The sequence below is a fragment of the Quercus robur genome, chromosome 6 (assembly GCF_932294415.1).
Source record: "Quercus robur chromosome 6, dhQueRobu3.1, whole genome shotgun sequence".
In the NCBI taxonomy this organism is placed as follows: Eukaryota; Viridiplantae; Streptophyta; class Magnoliopsida; order Fagales; family Fagaceae; genus Quercus; species Quercus robur.
In genome coordinates, this window is record NC_065539.1 from 33,812,268 (window position 1) to 33,829,918 (window position 17,651).

Genomic DNA, 17,651 nt, shown 5'->3' on the forward strand with positions numbered 1-17,651 from the left:
GAGGTGCTTTGAAGCCCTCATTTCAAAAGCATGTTAGGGAATTGGTAAGCAACCATGATTTGGCAATTCTGATAGTTATGGAGACTACGATTGGAGGAGATAGGGCTGGGGAAATTAGAGACTCCCTTTTGATGGAGCGATTCACACTGACACAATTGGGTATGCTGGTGGCCTTTGGATGCTATGGAATTCTGATAAGGTGGAGATATCCCCCCTCACCAAAACAGAACATAAAATTCATGTCTCCATCAGGGTATGTAGCTCTAACTCTTCTTGGCTCCTCTCTGTTATATATGCTAGTCCTAGGAGTGCCGAAAGGCATATATGATGGAATAATCTATCCAAAGTTACAGAACTGCATAATTTTCCATGGGTTATAGCGGGTGACTTCAATGAACCCCTTATTGGTAAGGATAAGTTTGGAGGCAGACTTGTGAACCTGAATAGATCCTTTCTTCTAAAAGAGTGCTTGGATAGATGCAATATGGTTGATTTGGGCTTCTTGGGTCCAAGATTCACATGGACTAACTGAAGAGATGCTCAGGGGTTAATTCAAGAAAGAATTGACAGATTTTTTGTCAATTCAAGCTAGTGTTTGCTTTATCCAGAAGCGAGAGTAACTCATCTCACCAGGTGCCACTTGGACCACTACTCGGTTCTTCTTGAGATGCAGTCTAAAGCCCAATCGTTTTGGATTAAGCCTTTTACATTCCAAAAATTTTGGCTCTTTGATCAGACCTTTGCTGGGGTAGTAGCAAATGCTTGGAATCAAGCTCCTTTGCTTAGTGATGCCATTGATAAATTTTAGAAGGATGCTTCCTTGTGGAATAAAACTCACTTTGGAAACATTTTTGCAAAGAAAAAGAAAATTATGGCTCGGATGAATGGGATTCAACATGCAAATGCCATTAGACATTTGGCTTATCTCATCAACCTTGAAAATGAGCTCCTTTGTGAGCTTGATGTGATCATGGGACAAGAAGAGGATCTTTGGGTGCTTAAGTCTTAGGTGAACTAGATGATATAAGGAGATTGGAATACAACATTTTATCAAGCGTCAACTCTGGTAAGGAGGAAGAGGAATTAGATTTTAGCAATTAAAAACTTTGTTGGCGAATGGATCCAAGAGAAAAAAGATATATCTAAGCTTATCAGGAATGGGTTCAGGGACATTTATACTTCTTCGTCAAAAGCCATGCCTTCTCTCTCTCAATGGCATGGCCGGCTTAATGAAGATGGAAAAGAAAGTGTTGGAGGGCAGGTGACAGTGGAAGAGATTAGAACAACACTCTATTCGCTAAAAGCCCTTAAAACGCCGGGTCCGAATGGGTTGCATGTAGGTTTTTTCCAAAGGTTTTGGCTAACTGTAGGTGACTCGGTAGTAAGGGAAGTCAAAAGAATTTTCATGGAAAGGAAAATCCTTGAGTATCTCAATTAGACTCGCATTGCTCTTATTCCAAAAATACAAAGTCCTGAGACTATTGGGAACTATTGCCCGATCAGTTTATGCAACACAATTTATAAGGTGGTTACAAAAATCATAGTAGCAAGACTCAGACCGTATCTAGGAAAACTCATACCCCTCTCCAAACTGCTTTTGTGTTGAGACGAAAAAGTATTGATAATGCTGTCATTGTGCAGGAGCTTATTCATTCCATTAGTAGAAAGAAAGGCAAGGTGGGTTATATGGCTATCAAGATCGATTTGGAGAAAGCTTATGATAAGCTAGAGTGGAGCTTCATTAGGAATATGCTTTTGAGGATAAATGTTCCTGAGGGCCTCATAGACCTTATTATGAGTTGTGTTTCTTCGGTGTCCACCTCAATTCTTTTAAATGGTGCACCATTAGAGCCAATCCTTCCGTCAAGGGGAATTAGACAAGGGGATCCCGTATCCCCTTACCTTTTTATACTCTGATTGACTTCCTTAGTCAACTTATAGAAGAAAAGTGCAGCAATAAACTGTGGAATCAAGTTAAAGCTTCTCAAAGTAGTCCAGTGTTCTCCCATTTAATGTTTGATGATGATCTAGTCCTTTTTGCAAAGGCTAACCACTTGAATTGCTCCACCATTAGAGAGGTTCTTGATGATTTTTGTGATATCTTGGGCCAAACGATAAGTGAAACTAAATCCAGAGTGTATTTTTCACCAAATGTGGATGGAGATACAAGGGAGTCTCTAAGTGGTATTCTTGGGTTTGCTTCCACCCCAGGGTTAGGGAGATACCTTGGCATCCCCATTAAACAACCTGGTTCTTCCATACAAGACTTCAACTTTATATTGGACAGAGTAAAGCAAAAGCTTGCAGGTTGGAAGGCAAACTTGTTATCCCTAGTAGGTAGGGTTGTCCTTATTCAGGCATCATCATTAACCATTTCGTCGTATGTTATGCAATGCTCCTACTTCCCTGGGAGAATTCTTGAGGGAATGGATTGAGTCAATAGAAACTTTCTTTGGGGCACTACGGAGTCAGCAATTGGATCGGTTGGCAGAAGGTAGCCAAACCCAAAATGGAAGGAGGATTGGGGTTACAAGTAGCAAGGGGTAGAAACATTGCCCTTCTAGCGAAACTAAATTGGAGATATCATGTAGAAAAGGAATGCCTTTGGGCGCGTGTTTTAAAATCAAAGTATTGCTTAAACTGTAGGCTGTGTTCGAGTAACCAAAACAAGCTCCCATGCTCCCCAACGTGGTTTGCAATGAAGAAAGGTATGGAAGTCTTTAATAGAGGTATTAAATGGACAATGGGGAGAAATAGCAAACTTAGTTTCTGGTATGATTATTGGGTAAATCATGGAGTGATGTGGCATATGATGATTGGTCCCTTTTCATGAGAAGCATCTAACTTGAAGATTCTAGACGTCATTAAAGATAATGGATGGGATTGGAACTATCTAGAATTTAATGTTCCCCGAAATATTAAACTCATGATTCAAGCCACCCCGATTGCTTTGGCATCAACAGGAGAGGACAAACTTGCATGGTCAGCTTCTCCCCAAGGAAATTTTGACCTTAAGAGTGCTTACAAGATGGCTATGGGAGATGAATTGATGACAACTTTTTTGGCCAACTGGATTTGGAAGTTGGATATTTTGCCAAGAATTCAAACCTTTGTTTGGATGTGTGCTCACAATAGTATTGGTGTTCGGAAATGTCTTGGGAAAAAGGGATTTTTGGAAGATACAAGCTGTCCATTACGTAATAGGGAGACCGAATCAATCCTGCATGCCCTCTTGGATTGTGAAAAGATCAAACCTGTTTGGATTCAGTTAGGGATTTTATGGACATACCCTCTTTTTTGGACCAGGGACCTCCATGAGTGGCTGGAATCTAATGGGAAAGAAACTGATTGTCTTAGTCCTCGAAATCCTCCTTGGAGTTCTGTCTTCCTCTTTGCTATTTGGCTTATATGGAAAAGCTGAAACAACGTGGTTTTTAAAGGGAGAAGTCAAAACCCAGCACTGGCAACGGAAATAAAGAAACAAGTAGTGGAGTTTTTTCACAATGCTTCCTCGCCCAAAAGTGTAAACCGATTAATCCTAAGGAAAGTTAGATGGGAAAACCCACAAGTGGGGTGGATTAAAATGAACAGTATTGGGCCTGCCATTGAAAATCCGGGAATAGCTGGTTGTGGAGGAATTTTGAGAGATGAGCATGGCCACTAGATCAAGGGATTTACCAAAAAAATAGGGATCACTAATAGCTTTGTTGCTGAGCTTTGGGGTCTTAGGGATGGACTCCTCATATACAGCAGTTGTAGTTTTGATTGTGTTTAGATTGAGTTAGATGCTAAAGCTATAATTGATGTTTTGGCCAATCCTAATTATGTAAATAACATAGTGTCTCCTATCTTGGATGATTGCAGGCAATTGACATCAAGTCTTACTCAAGTTTGGTTTAGGCATTGCTACCGTGAAACGAATCACTGTGCTGACAAGCTGGCCAAAATGGGATCGAGTCATAATTTAGATTTTGCTATTTTTGACAATCCACATGTGGATTTACTTTCTGTTTATGAGGATGACCTCAATGGGATGTACTTAAACAGGCTTTGCCCCGATACTTTTGCTCTTTTTAGTTTTATGCTATCCTTTGTTAACCGAAAAAAAAAAAAAAAAAAAAAAAAAAAAATTGGATATGACATATGAGTAAGGCACATGATAGAGTTGAAAGGGTTTTTTTTTTTAAGGCAATCATGTTGAAGTTGGGTTTTGCGGATGCTTGGGTAAACGTAAATCTATTGATGCAATGTGTATGAGTATCTACTGTGAAGTTGGGTTTTGCGGATGGTTGGGAAAATCTGTTGATTCCTTGTTAGCTCGAGTTTGGAAAGAGAAATATTTTCCAAATGAGAGTTTTATGAGTTCAAATTGGGTCATTAGGCAGCCCGTCTTATACATAGCATAGTGTTTTATCTAGAAGCCGAAGGCCTCTACTTGAACAAGGAACAAGGTGGAGAACCTTAATGGTTTTTTCTTAAAAAAAAAAAAAAAAAAAAATTTATGAAGAGAACGTTAATGGTTGTATAGGAAACGTTTATGCTTGAGCTATTGCTTGACCAATAGAAAATAGTATTTGGAGACAAAAACAAGAAATTAATAGTATTTTTGTTTAGTAGAAAACACTTGTCTTTAGTATTTCATAGTTTTCATGTGTTTTTTTTTTTTTTTTATAATTTGTACAGTTAAAAAAAAAAGAAAAAGAACGCCCACCGTGGGGCTCGAACCCACGACCACAAGGTTAAGAGCCTTGCGCTCTACCAACTGAGCTAGACGGGCTTGGTTGTCAGAATTCATTGTATATAATATTTAACCATTTTACTTTATCACCATACTGGTTAGTAGTCACTAGCTAGAGTGAGTCTGTTTCTACCGGTGCTATTCACTGTATTCAGTAGTCCCGTTTCTTTATTTTCTTTTAGTATAGAATGACGAAAATGCCACTCTACCAAAATACGTGGCTTAAACCTTTTGGTTGTTTCTTTCTTCATCCAACAGCACCCCATCCGTACATCCTAACCTCTATATAAAAGGAAAATCCCCCAGCTTCAAAATTCACATTCCCTCCAAAAAGCCACAGAATCCTACATATAAAAAACAAGCAAGAAAGAGAGAAAAAAAGAAAGAAAGAGGAAGAAAATGAGTAAAGAAAATAAGCCAGAAGAGGCAGAGGCAGTCTCCCAAGACTTATCAGTGGATGATCAGCCTCCCTTTGATAACCGCTTTGCCATGCTCCACCTCAACGGCTTCAACTGCCACCACCACCACCAACACCAACCTTGCACCACTTGCGGCTGCCTCTGCTCGGCCTCCAACCCTATGAAACGACGTTCCCCCTCGTCGTCTTCTTCTTTCCAAGACCCACTCAACGCCTTCTCCTCAGACTCTGAGCCTAAGCCCAAGAAGCTCTTCCAAGACCCGGTTCTCCGCCGCACCGTTTCTGACCCGGATCCTTTCTCATCTGGGTCGGGTTTTCAAGCACCCAACCCGAACAATTCCCTGTCTCCAGAGCAGCATCCGAGTTCGACGGGTACTGTCAACGTCGTTCCGGTTACTCCGTCTTCGAATCCCGGGTTGCCGCCTCTTCCGCCGACTCTGCGCCGGACGATTTCTGACCCGACTCCGTCTCCGGCGAAGACCTATTCAAGGTCCTCGAGTTCTGGGGATGTGAGTGTGGATTTGACTAAGGAAGACACTCCCAACTCTAACTCCAATTCCAAGGTTTATACTTTTTCTTATTTTAGGTTCTTGAATTTAATGTGAAAAATTGTAATCTTTTCATGGATTGTGAATATATTTCATTGACTGTAATGGTTTTGGCCTATAGAAGAGGCTGAGAAGGATGAAGGACTGTATGAGAGAGATGAGCAAGTGGTGTGAAGAAGTCATGCGTGAACAAGAAGATGCAGAAGAAGAAGAAGAAGAAGAGCAAGAACAAGAACAAGATGAAGAACAAGAAGATACTAATGTTCATGCCGTAACAAAGGTTTTGTCTTTAGCTTCTCAAGATTTTATTCATTGTTTTCTGTTTGGCTCCCAAGAAATTGGAGAATATGTAAAAAGATAAAGAAAAATATAAAATCTTTGGTTCTTAATTAATTGTCATTTTGTTTCTAGAAATGATAACTCACGGGCCATTATATTAGGGTCATTCAGCTAGAAAAATGGTTCTCGTTCTTGGTACCAATTAATTTCTTCTATCTATATATATGGTACACATATTCTCAGACACCAGGCAGAGTATGCATTCGTTTTTATTTCCTTTTCTATTTGATTTTTATGTGAATTCTGTAGTGGGTAATAATCTATGCAAATTCATTTTTGTTTCAGAATAATTCTGCGCAAGACTTAGAAGAATCTGTGTTCGTGGAAAGGGTTGGGGAGGAGGGCCTAACTGTCCATTTCAAGTGTCCATGTGGCAAAGGCTATCAGATTCTTCTTTCTGGAAGGAACTGTTACTACAAGCTCATGTAGAAAAGCCAATACCCTGTACTGATAGAGTTACTAATCATACTTGCTTTTCATTTTTTTTTTTTTTTTTTTTTGCCTATTGAATTCTTTAGAGTTTAGATGATACCCACATCAGTCACACTGCACAAGATCCTTATGCTTTTTAATTTTCTGTGTGAGATTTTTTGGGAGTAATTACCTCTTCATATATGTACCTATTATTCTTGGGTTTCAATTCCTTTCCTATGATTTTTTTAGATGGAACCCACACCAGTTAGAGTACTTGTAATTTTACCTTTTTAGAAGATGTGCCAATTTTAGATGTAAATGAATGCAATTCCCTTATATGCTACTTTCGTTTTGCAATTAATTTTATGTTTTGATGAATAGTATTAGATTTTTCATTTTTGTGATCATCTATATATATAATAATAGGTAAAGTAGAGAGAAAATCCAATTAAATTTTAAATTGGAATTCAATTAGAGTCTAATTTTCCGTCATGTGTCTCATCTAATCTAAATTTTAGAATTTTGTGCCAAGTGAGTTAATTTAGTGTAAAAATTGAATTTCAATTAGAGTTTAATTTTGCGCCACATATTCCATCTAATCTAAATTTTTAAATTTTTATGCCAAATTAGTTAATTTAGTGTAAAAAACGAGGAGTCCAATATAATAAACCATAAAAAACATAATTGTATAACTAAAAAGAATTCAAATTTATAATTCATCTATATATATTAATAGGAAAAGTTTAGAGAAAATTGAATTAGAATTTCAAATTATAATCCAATTTTGTGCCATATGTTTAAATTTATGTGGGAACTACACCATAATTATCCATTTAAGCTTGTGCCATGTGCTTACTTAAGTTTTTTAATCTTTGTGTCAAGTAAGTTAATAAGTGCAAAATACTAAAAATCTAATATTAATGAACTATATATATATATATATATATTTTAAAATATCACATATACTCAATAAAAATCACCACATGTTTCTCAAAAAATAAATAAGATAAAAATCACCACATAACAAAAATTACCACACATTCTATCTTATTAAAAATTAGAAAAAAAAAAGATCATAAGTAGTATTAAATTTAGGTAAGAATTTTAATATGTGACTAATTACGTTTACTTTAAAAAAAATAATTTGACTAATTATCTATATTTTATAATAAAAATTGTGTTTAATTTTAAATGTATTTATATGTATGCATGAATGCATGTGTTACATGCTTTAAAAAAAATTAATTTGACTAATTATTTATATTTTATAATAAAAATTTTGTTTAATTTTAAATGCAACCATGCGTTTGCACATGGAGTTACATGCTAGTTGTGAATAATTGGTAATTAAGGCCGTAAAGGAGGCGAGTTAATTATTAAAAGTTTAGAATTGTTTACTTAATTTTATATTAAACATTAGTTGAAATCAAACTTACTAACATATTTAAACTTAGTTCATTTTTTTGACGAATAAGTTTAAGTTTGTTCACAAATTACTTGATTAACATATTTTTTTCTCAGATTTTTTATTCAAACATAAGAAATTTTACCAGTTGAGCTAACTAGAACCCATTTATATATCTTCTAACTCTTCGATTGTCATAATGACATTTGTAGTTACATCTAAAATGTGTTATGCACTTGAAGAGTATAGACTACATTGTGTTTTTATTTTTTTTTCAAACCTTTATTAGAGTTGCATTCTTTTATTTTTTATTTTTTTGAGAAAATTTAGAGTTACATTCTAATACACTAATAACATCTTTTATATAAATGGCATACATCTACGGTCATGTGTTATTCTCTTTTTTTTTTTTTTTTTTTTGCCTATATTGTAATTTAATTTTTATACAGGTGCTTCTATGTACACAGTTTTTATTGACAAGATCCCTGCTTATCTTCAATCTACATTGATGAATATAGTAGTAATTGTTTATTAGCCATTGCCTTTCTTGTGAGTTTGATTTTGTTGATAATATAAAGATGATTAATTTGCTATGGTCGGTGGACTTTCCGTAGGTTTTTTTTTTTGGCCTTTCCTTTAACAATCCCCTCAAGTTGGAGTTTACCTCAATTAGATCATATTCAGGTGTGATTTTTTTTTTTTCATGATGTAGATTTAATATTACTTGGTTATTTTAATATTTGTAAAAACCAAAACATAAATTAATTACAGTGATTTTTTTTTTTAATTTTAAATTACATGCTCATAATGTTAAACAATCTCTTCACACACAAATTATATTACTAACAGCAAAAATAAAAATGAGAAATAATAACATAAAATTTTACAATTCAAGAAAATTAATTAAATCTAATGCACATATAAACATAACATAAGTACAACCCAGACAAAAAAAGATGGATAGAGTAAAAAAAATTGATAATTTTTATATAATAAATAGATAAAGAGTAAATGTTTTTGGAGTTTTATATAATGAATTTCATGGATTTAAAATTTCCTTTATGACTCATAAATAAAGTGTTAAAAAAAGAAAGAAAAAAAAGAAGAGAAATATATACCTGTAATAGTGTGGATAGTAAGTTTGATAAAGCATTTTAGCATGGATTTTGCAAATGTCAAATTGCCTAAGTAATAAGAAAAACAAAGCAAAACCCACATAAAAATTATATGAGAATGATAATTATTGATAATAGGAGAGAGAAAAAATTGATTAGAATAATAAGTTGTTTCTAAAAATAAAAAAGACCAAAAAGAAAAGGCTGTAAAAAGAAGAAGAAGAAGTTGTGGGTAGGAATATATAAGAATACACTAAAAAACCGTGTGTGTGTGTGTGTGTGTGTGTGTGTGTGTGTGTGTGTGTGTGTGTGTGTGTGTGTGTGTGTGTGTGTGTGTGTGTGTGTGTGTGTGTGTGTGTGTAGAGAGAGAGAGAGAGAGAGAGAGTGAGAGGAAATCAAATTTCTAATCCATCTAGGAATTATAAAAGAAGAAGAATTATATGGTAAAAATGAGAGAGAGAGAGAGAGAATTTTCAATATTGAGGAAATTAAATTTCTAATCGATCTAGGAATTATAAAAGAAGAAGAATTATTAGGTAAAAATTAAGATGCATGTTTATTTAAAAAAAAAAAAAAAAAAAAACCAAATGTAGGAAAAAAACACGCACACACAAAACATTGGCCTTTTGTGTTTTGTTACTTTATCCAAAGAAACAAAGAGGAAGTTGATGCTTTAGCAATTTTTAGGATAGATACAAAAACTTAATTATTGCTATCACTAGTATAATTCATGAAGATTATATGTAAGCTAATTTTTTTAGAAATAATTAAAGCTAAATTATAAAATAAATAATAATAATAAATTATAAAATAAGTAAATAATTTTAATAAAAAATTACTTTAAGTTTTAATTTTTTAGAGTTTAGACTTTATTAGTGTTTATCTATTTTTATATTTAAAAATTATCTTTGTGCTTTGTGTTAATTTCTTGATATGAGATGTGGTATGAGTTTGATTGTTCCTATTTGGGCTATTTTTAATTTATGCCATAACTAACACAAACAATAATAAACAAGATATAGTTCATCAATACTGATTTTTTCCTAGTGATAGTCTAATTAAAACAAATCAAAAAATTCACAAAATAAATACAATAACCAAACCCCAAAAATCAAAACATACATAAAAAAGTTCAAAATTTGAGAATTAAAAAAAAAAAAAAAAAAACTTACATAAGAGAACCAAGAACTTAAATGGGGGTTAAGTATTTTGCTTTTTTATAGTAAATTCTCTTTGTCATAATATTCTGCATGCAAATTCAGAAGCAAAGAACAATATGTAAGATGAATTTATTAAATTAAAACATAAGTGGAAAAAAAAAACAAAAAAAAACAAAGTGAGTGTATTGTGTGGGATTTAATTATAGGAGTGACTTATTAGTTAAGATGGATTGTATTGAAAAACCATGACTGAATATATATAAGTTCTGAAAATTTTGATAATAAATTTTTAGTTGGAGTAGAATTTAAATTTCTAAAATTTAGATGATAACATTTTATCTAAATTGAATTATTGTTAAATCTTATTCCTTAGTCAAGAGGCTTGTAGTTTAATATTTTTTATAAAATATTAATTTAATAAGATACAACTTGAGGAAAAAAAAAAACAAAAACAAAAACAAAAATGTGGGTTGTGAGGAATTTAAGTTAAAAAAATCTTAATAATAGACTTTTAGTTTGAATAGAATCCCTTAGTCAAGAGCCTTTTTGATTAATATCCTAATAAAATATTAATTTAATAAGATGCAACTTGAAGAAAAACATTAAAAAAAAAATGAGGGTTGTGTGGGATTTAAGTTTAGAAAATTTTTATAATAGACTTTATTTTTGAATAAAATTTAAATTTGTTGAAATTAAAATGATAAAGTTTTATCTAAATTAAACCGTTATTAAATATTATCCCTTAATTTGAGAAAATATATCCTAACAAATAATATAGAATTAATTTACTAATTAACTGTTTTTAAAATGTTGATAATAGATTTTTAGTTGGAGTATAATTAAATTTCTAAAATTTAGATGATAAAGTTTTATCCTTAGTCAAAACATGGGTTGTTCTTTTTTTTTTTTTTAGAAAGAAAACATGGGTTGTTGTGTGAGATTTAAGTTTAGAAATTTTTTATAATAGAATTTTAGTTTGAATGGAATTTAAATTTGTTGAAATTTAAATTGAACCATCAAATATAAAGCAATAATACCTCGATAAAAAAATTATTTTCTAACATACCAATTGTGCTATAATGACATTTGTAGTTACATGCATCAAGAATTTTGTATCTAATGGATCTACAATATAAGTACTTGAGTTTTGTAAGTAATTTGCAGTATTGTAAACAATAATATTAATGATTAAAAAATGTTAGAAGTAGTTTTTACCTTTGGAAGATTGTTGAATACCTTTTCGTACACTATATTTTTAGTGTATCATTGTTCTTTATTAAAATTTTCAGAAAGTCAAAACCAAAATTTTCTTAGTAATAGTCTAGAAAAAATATCTAAACACTCACAAACTAAATATATAGAATAACCAAAACCCAAAAAGAAAAAAAAATCCAAAATTAATAAAAAATTAATTTAACATGTGATTAAATTTACTATAATTTGGTGAAGCCACTTGGCGTAACTACAACTTCTAAACCCGACTTATATACATGCGTGTGTGTGTGGGGCAGGTGGGTAGAGAGTTCTAAGAGAAGGAACCCTTGACTAGATCAACCCGAAGAGTAATTAAGGCCTAGCTATCTAACAAACTAGGCCCAGCCCAATCAAGACAACCTAAGCATTTGGCGGACTAGGAAAACTTAGGATTACGGCCCGCCTGAGGAGGCTAAGGAACAATGCTTCTTGGGAGATAGGAGGAAGGCCATAAGAGCTAAGGTTGAAAAACCAAGGAGGACCGTGATGATGCACAAACAAAAGAGAGAGGAAACTTCAAGATAAAATATATGTCACCTCTGCATTAAATGCCTTCCAACAATTCATTCTGCCGCATTAATGACAAAATAACCTCTAAACAGTGTCTTCATAGCCTATATCCTACTCTACCACCATCAACAAGGCAGTGATAGGACAAGTATCCAAAGAAAGATCAGTAACCCTCCAAGTGGAAGGTTGAGATGCAATTCAATGGCTATAAAAGGAGGGAATATCCCACTTAAGAGGGGATCAGAAAAGTAGAGAGAGAGAGAGAGAGAGAGAGAGAGAGAGAGAGAGAGAGAGAGAGAGAGAGAGAGAGAGAGAGAGAGAGAGAGAGTAGTGTAACACTAAGAACTAAGTTTTCCTAGAACAAGTGATCCTCGGCTAGTCTGAGGAGCGACTTTAATAAGAATCTTTTTCTTCTTAATTAAACTTTTGTCAAATGTTATCTTTGTTGTTAATCCCGCTTCTTTAATCATTAAGCCATAGTTCAAAGGAATCAAAGTGTTGGCATGCACTCCTATCTTTACAAATTAGTTGTATTGGGTTCCCTTCTTAGCCCATTCTAATTGGGTTGGGCTTGGGATCTAGTTTTACCCTATACAATACACACTATTAATAATAGGAAGGATTCACTGTTTGAGTTTCAAAATTTTGAGTACTAAAATACCCTCATACAAATTCTTAAATTCTCTAAAATATCCCTATCTTTAGTTAGAAAATTTTAAATTAAAAAAATACAAACTGGTTAAAAGAGTAATTTATAGTTCCTAAGTTTTAGGTTTTTTTTCTTTTATCTTTATCTTCTCCATTCAGTCTAAAACTTAGGAGTAGGAAACTATCTTTATCTCATTTTTAAATATTATTCCATGTTATCTTACCTCAAAATACAAACGATTATTTATATATCACTTTTAAACATTACTAGCATCATTACACGCGTTTCACACGTGCTATGAGACTTTTTATTTTATTTTGAGTTTAATATAATTTTTCAATTTGAATTTGTCTATTGTTAGTGGGTTTATACATGAAGGACTTTTTAAGAAACTATTTGAAATCTAGTTTTTAGGAAAAAATGTTTCAAACGTGCGTGAGATATATTTAAATTGAGATTGTGCTAAGTTTTAGGAAAAAAGTTTCATGGTAGTTTTTTTTTTGTTTTTGAATTTTGTTGAATAACAATTTTAACCCATTATTTTATTTTATTTATTTATTTTTTGATACAAGATAGAATTCTACTCTAGCCTAATCTAAGTGTATATATGTGTGAAGTTCTCTCCTGGAGACTTGAACCCCAGCCCTTGCCCTCTACACTCCACAAGCATTTATACTTGTGGAGTGACCGGTGCGGTGGTCCCATTTTTTATTTTTAAGAATAAGGATTATTTAATTAAATTTGAGATATTTTTGATATTTTATGAAGTCATAATTAATTTTCTGAATTTTCTTAATATACAGAAATAACACTAAAACAACAATCAACCACATGATATTAGTGGTAAAAAGGAGTCTATGATTGCTTATGCTCTTAGAAAATTTTAAATTAAACTGTATCTTTTGCTGCAAATTCAAGGGGAACCGTTGAGAGAGTCGAATAGACTCTTCCATTTCTGTGTGTAGAAAGTCATAATTAACTTTCTGAATTCTCTTAACATACAGAGATAATACTAAAACAACAATCAACCACATGATATTAGTGGTAAAAAGGAGTCTATGATTGCTTATGCTCTTAAATTTTTTTAAATTACACTGTATCCTTTGCTACAAATTCAAGGAGAACCGTTGAGAGAGCCTGATAGACTCTTCCATTTCCATGCATAGTAAAGTAAACAACAAAACATCGTTTTCTTGATGATTAAGGTCTGAAATTTTTTTATCGAAAAATAGAAATCCACATGTGACTCCTCCCCTTACCTCAATTGAACAATCTACTCGGAAACAGGGGGCGCGTGAAGGCGCATGTGATCTTGGTGGGCCCATTCAGATCCCACTGGGTAAAACAACAAACAACCTAGGAAAAACAAGGTATCATCAGCCTGGAACCCATTTTTTTTCTAAACTTATTCAATTTCAATTTGCAAAACCCACACTCTTCTAGAGACTAGATCTCTCTCTCCACTCTTACCCATAAATATCATATTCTTTCTTCTCTTTTGAGCAATTCACAAAAGTGGGTTTTCCATCTTACATTATACTCTGTGTCTCCAATACATAAAAGTTTTTGGTTCCTCGTTCTTCTCAAGGTCAAACTCTCTATTTTGCATAAACAATCTGGCAAACAGATAGTACCTGAGTTCCAAAAGTTTATTTTCTTGATTACAGATTTTAAGGTCTTAATTTCAGTCTAAATCCCAATACCAACAAAACCATGAGTTACCCATCAATTTCTTCTCAAAACCCATTTACAACAGTCAAAGTTCCAAAATTCTATGAGCCCCTACCACCAAAGTCTTTTCTCTCAAACTCCAAGTCCATCTTTTGTTTCTACCATCAAGGCCCCAAAAACACCATTGACATATTCACTAAACCCAGTACCCGTTTGAGAAACCCAATCACAGTGAGCCCAAGTCAAGTCTATTACAAGAAAAGCCAGAAACAGAGTGGATATGAGGAGAGTAGAGGTTTTTCCCAAGTGGGTAGCCAACATATGTTGTTTTTATGCGGGTTTGGGTATTGGGTGCAGGGTTTTAGGTGTTTCCCATGGCTGGCTGTCAACGTTCACATGGCACACAGTCTTAACTTGCACCCTTCAACATTGCAGCTGGTTCAGAATGCTGGTAACTTCCCCATGGTGGCTAAGCCTCTTTATGGACTATTATCTGATGCTTTCTATATTGGTGGTGCTCATAGAATACCTTATGTTTCCATTGGAGGTTAGTTAGAATCTGTTTTGCTTTGTCTCCATTATGTTCATTTTCAGTTCTATTTAGACCTGTATTTCTAAGAACTTTCATGTTCATTTGCTCTTCTTCTTTCAATTTTAATTTTTGTATTCTATTCCTGAATTTGTTATCTCATTGACTGTTTTAATTTTGAGGTGTCCTCTTATTGTTTTATTCATGTTAATGATGCAAAACACTTCATTTGTTGTTTTGACAAGTTCTTCTAGCTTCAAGATTCTGGTTTTTATTATATAGCTCTTTATTCTTTTCTTTGTTTGGTTTTGCTTTCTTGATCTTTCTTCCAATTCAATTTTTCCCTTGATTCGTTTTGTCTGCTTCTTTGTTCAAAAGTTCTTTCAACAGAGAATGGAAAGTAAAATTGAGTGCCAAAATTTCAGAATACTTATGATTAAAAATTTGTTCGGGTGGAGTTGACTGTATACATTTCAGTTGTAAAAGGCTAGTTTAACCTTAAAAAGGCTATTTCAAGTGGAGCCTTGTAAAAATGTCCGTAAATGGTATATATAATGTATCAGTCGAGAAACTGGAAAAATAACTTTGGATGAGACAATAGAAGCAAAAATCATATTACTTGTCTCAATTTCTGAGTTTCTTATGTATGCTAGACTTTGAATACTACGTTCTTGTTAGATGATAATAATTATTGTGAATCAATCTGAAAATTCTACTAGAATTGAAAATTGACCCTTGTCGTTAGAACTTTGAACTTAGAAAAGGTTGACAGGTATTCTAATGGGTAAATATATCTTTCTGTCAAACTAAGGCTAAGCCTCAAATTGCACATAAAGATTATGTAAAAGTCATGGTTCCATTAGAGCCAGTTAATTGTCAATCAGCTAAAAGACACTGATAGAATGCAAATTTTCAGTTCTTTTGCAGGTTCTGTCTTGGGGGCCACTGGCACTAATCCCATTTGCCGGTGAGTCTCTTCCAACCCTTGTGGCTTGTGTTCTTCTCAGTAATTTTGGAGCATCCATTACAGAAGTCGCAAAAGATGCTCTTGTTGCAGAGTATGGCCAAAGACACAAAATAAATGGCCTTCAGTCATATGTATTCATGGCTTTAGCAGCTGGTGGAATCCTTGGCAATTTAATTGGAGGATTTTTCTTACTGAAAGCACCACCTAGAACAATGTTTCTTGTGTTTGCATTTCTCCTTTCAATTCAGCTTGCAATATCAATGACAACAAGAGAGGAATCTCTCGGTTTACCACAACCATCAATTCATTTTCTTGCAAACAAATCAATCCCTGAAAGTATTAGAAAGAAGTTCTCTGATCTTGTATCAGCTATTAGTGAGGAGAGCATCTCCTGCCCCCTTACTTGGATTGTAGCTTCTATTGCCATTGTCCCGATTCTTTCGGGCTCTATGTTTTGCTATCAAACACAGTGTCTAAATCTAGATCCTTCCATCATTGGGTTGTCTCGGGTGATTAGCCAGTTGGTGCTTCTATCGACAACTGTACTTTATGATAGATATTGGAAAAAGGTTTCCATGAGGAAACTGATTGGTGGGGTGCAGATTCTGTATGCTTCTTCCCTTCTTCTTGACTTTGTTCTAGTAAAACAGATCAATCTTAAATTTGGAATTCCCAATGAGATATTCGCTCTATGCTTTTCGGGTTTAGCAGAAACTCTTGCACAATTCAAGCTCCTCCCTTTTTCAGTGCTATTAGCAAGTTTATGTCCTCGTGGTTGTGAAGGATCTCTCACTTCTTTCTTAGGATCAGCCCTGTGTTTATCATCAATAATAAGTGGATTTTTCGGTGTTGGATTAGCTTCACTTTTCAGAATTACATCCGGTGATTATTCAAGGCTGCCTGAGGGAATTCTGGTACAGTTCCTTGCAGCTTTAGTTCCTTTAGCATGGATTCATCACTTACCCCTGACACAAGTGGTTGCTGAGAAGGAAAGGAAAAAAGGCACGAGTAAAAGAACTCGAAGAAATAGAAGGGTTGGAAGAGTGACTTTTAGTTCAGTTTATGATTACCGGCGTGGGAGAGAATCTGAGACAGAGGTCAAGAAGCTAGATATATAGTCACATTCTCTTTAGAGAACAAAATACAGAAGAGAGGAATCATAGGATTGTTCAAGTTCCATTTGTCATGTAGATTCTCTTGAACCAATGAAATAGACAAGGCTCCATTTGTCATTGACTAATCTTGTTTCTGCCTCAGGGATAGGGGTTTTTTGCCATGTTGAATGGTTTTGGACCCAGGAAGAATGCAATCATTTTGTAGTATGAGAATCATTGTTTCAGAATTGTATATATGATCGATCAGTTCTGACATCTGAGCACCAACCTGACAAGTTTCTCATTTAGTACTCTTTTCAAGGACACAAGAAGTCATCTCTCTTCCGTGCCAGTATAAAAAAGCTTCTTGAGGATCTGACCGGTTTTGATCATCTATGCTCTAAAATCTGTTTTGGTGTAGGTCTCTGTTATAGTCTTGTAGAAACTTCTGAAATTTTGTTTTTTTGTTTTTTGTTTTTTTGTTTTTTATATATAACGAGGCATTGGCAAAAAAATTTCGTCATTTGTGTAAGACGAACTATGACCCTTCCTGGGAGTTGACAATAGAATGTTTCTCATGTGGAAGATGTGCATAAGGAAAAGATGGGGATTCTCTTTAATTCCATTTTGAATGCGTTCCCCTCGATGCATACATGCACACAGATGAATGTGCTCACATGCCATATTAATCGAACTATTTAGTGAGGTTGTGCATGGATGAATATCCAAAATGCTCTTTGTACACGACACTGGTGGTTTTTATGGATAAAAATGAGGGTAAACCCAAAGTAGAGAATGAAAGCCATAATAAGAATGGAAATGGAATTCGTAACATTATGG

General features: G+C 33.8%; 2 protein-coding genes and 1 non-coding gene across 3 annotated transcripts; 2 read left to right on the forward strand and 1 right to left on the reverse strand.

Moving 5' to 3' along the window:
- Nucleotides 1-4,704: 4,704 nt before the first annotated feature.
- On the reverse strand, nt 4,705-4,777 carry TRNAK-CUU (transfer RNA lysine (anticodon CUU)). The gene has a single exon. It is a non-coding gene; the product is annotated as a tRNA-Lys (tRNA).
- A 337-nt stretch (nt 4,778-5,114) lies between these two features.
- Nucleotides 5,115-6,777, forward strand: LOC126689699 (uncharacterized). The gene is made up of 3 exons (XM_050384899.1): nt 5,115-5,719; nt 5,826-5,984; nt 6,329-6,777. Exons 1-3 carry the CDS (start codon nt 5,138-5,140, stop codon nt 6,470-6,472), a joined length of 885 nt encoding a protein of 294 aa, XP_050240856.1. The 5' UTR covers nt 5,115-5,137; the 3' UTR covers nt 6,473-6,777.
- A 7,163-nt stretch (nt 6,778-13,940) lies between these two features.
- LOC126688522 (probable folate-biopterin transporter 8, chloroplastic) lies at nt 13,941-17,431 on the forward strand. Its single transcript, XM_050383240.1, has 2 exons — nt 13,941-14,768; nt 15,667-17,431. Exons 1-2 carry the CDS (start codon nt 14,264-14,266, stop codon nt 16,833-16,835), a joined length of 1,674 nt encoding a protein of 557 aa, XP_050239197.1. The 5' UTR covers nt 13,941-14,263; the 3' UTR covers nt 16,836-17,431.
- Nucleotides 17,432-17,651: the final 220 nt, after the last annotated feature.